The 5,000-nt window shown below is 38.2% G+C and overlaps 1 protein-coding gene across 1 annotated transcript in view; it reads left to right on the plus strand.

The window, feature by feature from the left end:
* LOC117126247 (protein Ycf2) overlaps positions 1 to 4,151 on the plus strand; it is a 6,864-nt gene extending 2,713 nt beyond the window's left edge. Inside the window, exon 1 of the mRNA XM_033274031.1 lies at positions 1 to 4,151. This exon is cut by the window's left edge and continues 2,713 nt beyond it. Coding sequence (XP_033129922.1) covers positions 1 to 4,151 — 4,151 coding nt within the window.
* Positions 4,152 to 5,000: the final 849 nt, after the last annotated feature.

The following is a 5,000-nucleotide window of genomic DNA, read 5'->3' on the forward strand; positions in this document are numbered from 1 at the left end:
TTCATAGGTCTGAGATCCACATCTATGAATTGAAAGGTCCGAACGATCAACCCTGCAATCAGTTGTTAGAATCAATAGGTCTTCAAATCGTTCATTTTAAAAAATTGAAACCCTTTTTATTGGATGATCATAATACTTCTCAAAAATCGAAATTCTTGATCAATGGAGGAACAATATCACCATTTTTGTTCAATAAGATACCAAAGTGGATGATTGACTCATTCCATACTAGAAAGAATCGCAGGAAATCTTTTGATAACACGGATTCCTATTTCTCAATCGTATCCCACGATCAAGACAATTGGCTGAATCCCGTGAAACCATTTCAGAGAAGTTCATTGATATCTTCTTTTTCTAAAGCAAATCGACTTCGATTCTTGAATAATCCACATCACTTCTGCTTCTATTGTAACAAAAGATTCCCTTTTTATGTGGAAAAGGCCCGTCTCAATAATTCTGATTTTACGTATGGACAATTCCTCACTATCTTGTTCATTCACAACAAAATATTTTCTTCGTGTGGTGGTAAAAAAAAACATGCTTTTTTGGAGAGAGATACTATTTCACCTTCGTCAATCGAGTCACAGGTATCTAACATATTCATATCTAACGATTTTCCACAAAGTGGTGACGAAAGGTATAACTTGTACAAATCTTTCCATTTTCCAATTCGATCCGATCCATTAGTTCGTAGAGCTATTTACTCGATTGCAGACATTTCTGGAACACCTCTAATAGAGGGACAAAGAGTAAATTTGGAAAGAACGTATTGTCAAACTCTTTCAGATATGAATCTATCCGATTCAGAAGAGAAGAGCTTGCATCAGTATCTCAATTTCAATTCAAACGTGGGTTTGATTCACACTCCATGTTCTGAGAAATATTTACAGAGGAAAAAACGGAGTCTTTGCCTAAAAAAATGCGTTGACAAAGGGCAGATGGATAGAACCTTTCAACGAGATAGTGCTTTTTCAACTCTCTCAAAATGGAATCTATTCCAAACATATATGCCATGGTTCTTTACTTCGACAGGGTACAAATATCTAAATTTGATATTTTTAGATATTTTTTCAGACCTATTGCGGATACTAAGTAGCAGTCAAAAATTTGTATCCATTTTTCATGATATTATGTATGGATTAGATATATCATGGCGAATTCTTCAGAAAAAATTGTGTCTTCCACAAAGGAATCTGATAAGTGAGATTTCGAGTAAGTCTTTACATAATCTTCTTCTGTCCGAAGAAATGATTCATCGAAATAATGAGTCATCGTTGATATCGACACATCTGAGATCGCCAAATGTTCGTGAGGTCCTCTATTCAATCCTTTTCCTTCTTCTTGTTGCTGGATATATCGTTCGTACACATCTTCTCTTTGTTTCCCGAGCCTATAGTGAGTTACAGACAGAGTTCGAAAAGATCAAATCTTTGATGATTCCATCATACATGATTGAGTTGCGAAAACTTCTGGATAGGTATCCTACATCTGAACAGAATTCTTTCTGGTTAAAGAATCTTTTTCTAGTTGCTCTGGAACAATTAGGAGATTGTCTAGAAGAAATACGGGGTTCTGGCGGCAACATGCTATGGGGTGGTGATCCCGCTTATGGGGTCAAATCAATACGTTCTAAGAAGACAGATTTGAAAATAAACTTCATCGATATCATCGATCTCATAAGTATCATACCAAATCCCATCAATCGAATCACTTTTTCGAGAAATACGAGACATCTAAGTCATACAAGTAAAGACATCTATTCATTGATAAGAAAAAGAAAAAACGTGAGCGGTGATTGGATTGATGATAAAATAGAATCCTGGGTCGCGAACAGTGATTCGATTGATGATAAAGAAAGAGAATTCTTGGTTCAGTTCTCCACCTTAAGGGCAGAAAAAAGGATTGATCAAATTCTATTGAGTCTGACTCATAGTGATCATTTATCAAAGAATGACTCTGGTTATCAAATGATTGAACAACCGGGAACAATTTACTTACGATACTTAGTTGACATTCATAAAAAGTATCTAATGAATTATGAGTTCAATACATCCTGTTTAGCAGAAAGACGGATATTCCTTGCTCATTATCAGACAATCACTTATTCACAAACTTCGTGTGGGGCTAATAGTTTTCATTTCCCGTCTCATGGAAAACCCTTTTCGCTCCGCTTAGCCCTATCCCCCTCTAGGAGTATTTTAGTGATAGGTTCTATAGGAACCGGACGATCCTATTTGGTCAAATACCTAGCGACAAACTCCTATGTTCCTTTCATTACAGTATGTCTGAACAAGTTCCTGGATAACAAGCCGAAAGGTTTTTTTCTTGATGATATCGATATTGATGATAGTGACGATATTGATGCTAGTAACGATATTGATCGTGAACTTGATACGGAGCTGGAGCTTCTAACTATGATGAATGCGCTAACTATGGATATGATGTCGGAAATAGACCGATTTTATATCACCCTTCAATTCGAATTAGCAAAAGCAATGTCTCCTTGCATAATATGGATTCCAAACATTCATGATCTTGATGTGAATGAGTCGAATTACTTAGCCCTCGGTCTCTTGGTGAACTCTCTCTCCAGGGATTGTGAAAGATGTTCGACTAGAAATAGTCTTGTTATTGCTTCGACTCATATTCCCCAAAAAGTGGATCCCGCTCTAATAGCCCCGAATAAATTAAATACATGCATTAAAATAAGAAGGCTTCTTATTCCACAACAACGAAAGCACTTTTTCACTCTTTCCTATACTAGGGGATTTCACTTGGAAAAGAAAATGTTCCATACTAATGGATTCGAGTCCATAACCATGGGTTCCAGTGCACGAGATCTTGTAGCACTTACCAATGAGGCCTTATCAATTAGTATTACACAGAAGAAATCAATTATAGACACTAATACAATTAGATCTGCTCTTCATAGACAAACTTGGGATTTGCGATCCCAGGTAAGATCGGTTCAGGATCATGGGATCCTTTTCTATCAGATAGGAAGGGTTGTTGCACAAAATGTACTTATAAGTAATTGCCCCATAGATCCTATATCTATCTATATGAAGAAGAAATCATGTAACGAAGGGGATTCTTATTTGTACAAATGGTACTTCGAACTTGGAACGAGCATGAAGAAATTCACGATACTTCTTTATCTTTTGAGTTGTTCTGCCGGATCGGTCGCTCAAGACCTTTGGTCTCTACCCGGACCCGATGAAAAAAATAGGATCACTTCTTATGGATTCATTGAGAATGATTCGGATCTATTTCATGGCCTATTAGAAGTGCAAGGCGCTTTGGTGGGATCCTCACGGACAGAAAAAGATTGCAGTCAGTTTGATAATGATCGAGTGACATTGCTTTTTCGCTCCGAACCAAGGGATCCCTTATATATGATGCAAGATGGATCTTGTTCTATCGTTGATCAGAGATTTCTCTATGAAAAATACGAATCGGAGTTTGAAGAAGGGGAAGGAGAAGCAGTCCTCGACCCGGAACAGATAGAGGAGGATTTATTCAATCACATAGTTTGGGCTCCTAGAATATGGCGCCCTCGGGGCTTTCTATTTGATTGTATCGAAAGGCCTAATGAATTGGGATTTCCCTATTTGGCCGGGTCATTTCGGGGCAAGCGGATCATTTATGATGAAAAGTATGAGCTTCAAGAGAATGATTCGGAGTTCTTGCAGAGCGGAACCATGCAGTACCAGAGACGAGATAGGTCTTCCAAAGAACAAGGCTTTTTTAGAATAAGCCAATTCATTTGGGACCCCGCAGATCCACTCTTTTTCCTATTCAAAGATCAGCCCTTTGTCTCTGTGTTTTCACATCGAGAATTCTTTGCAGATGAAGAGATGTCAAAGGGGCTTCTTACTTCCCAAACAGATCCTCCTACATCTATATATAAACGCTGGTTTATCAAGAATACGCAAGAAAAGCACTTCGAATTGTTGATTCAGCGCCAGAGATGGCTTAGAACCAATAGTTCATTATCTAATGGATTTTTCCGTTCTAATACTCTATCCGAGAGTTATCAGTATTTATCAAATCTGTTCCTATCTAACGGAACGCTAGTGGATCGAATGACAAAGACATTGTTGAAAAAAAGATGGCTTTTTCCGGATGAAATGAAAATAGGATTCATGTAATGTAACAGGAGAAAGGTTTCCCATTACTTAGCCGGAAAGATATGTGTCCATGAAATAGGGATTAAGTGGAACGGAATTGACTGGGTGGTAGAGTTGTAGAAACACCTGTTTCTTCCACTTAGCTCCATGGAACAATATGCTACGACGGAAACATGGAAGAATTGAAATCTTAGATCAAAACACTATGTATGGATGGTACGAACTGCCTAAACAAGAATTCTTGAACAGCGAACAACCAGAGCTATTACTCACTACATCAAAAAAATTTCCATTAATGAAGGATGGAAATCCATTGGAAAATCAAAAATACGCATGTCGGATGAAATTGTTGTTGCTATCTGTTCCAATAACGAATCAACTGAATAACTAAATAAAATAGATAGACCTTTCTCTTCGTCTCAGGTCGATAGATCTTCTCAATTGGAAGATCCCCTATATGGATAATACACATTCCAGTTGACCGAGCCTAATTCTAATTGTTTTGTTCCGAAGTAAAGATATCCACGGAGTGGTTCGCCCTATTCAGATATTCACGACCAAGAAGTACTGGATTCTGTTTAGGATAGGTCCTGAAAGGAGAAGGAAGGCTGGAATGCCGCCAGGCGTCTATTATTGAATTCACCCGACCCGATAGTACCAATTTTGGTAACGTCCATCCAGTGCCAAAGTCACTGAATGGGTAAGTCACCAATCCCTAAAACGGACTATGTACTTTATCTGCTGGGTTACGGGGGCATTTTACCAGAGGTTTAGATTGTATCAATCTACCCTTGTGTGATTCCTGTTGAATCATATACTGCGGGGCGCAGGGCGGACGATTTCAAAGCGGACTCCCCCTCCCCATTCATT

The sequence above is a fragment of the Brassica rapa genome, chromosome A06, assembly GCF_000309985.2.
Source record: "Brassica rapa cultivar Chiifu-401-42 chromosome A06, CAAS_Brap_v3.01, whole genome shotgun sequence".
NCBI lineage: Eukaryota > Viridiplantae > Streptophyta > Magnoliopsida > Brassicales > Brassicaceae > Brassica > Brassica rapa.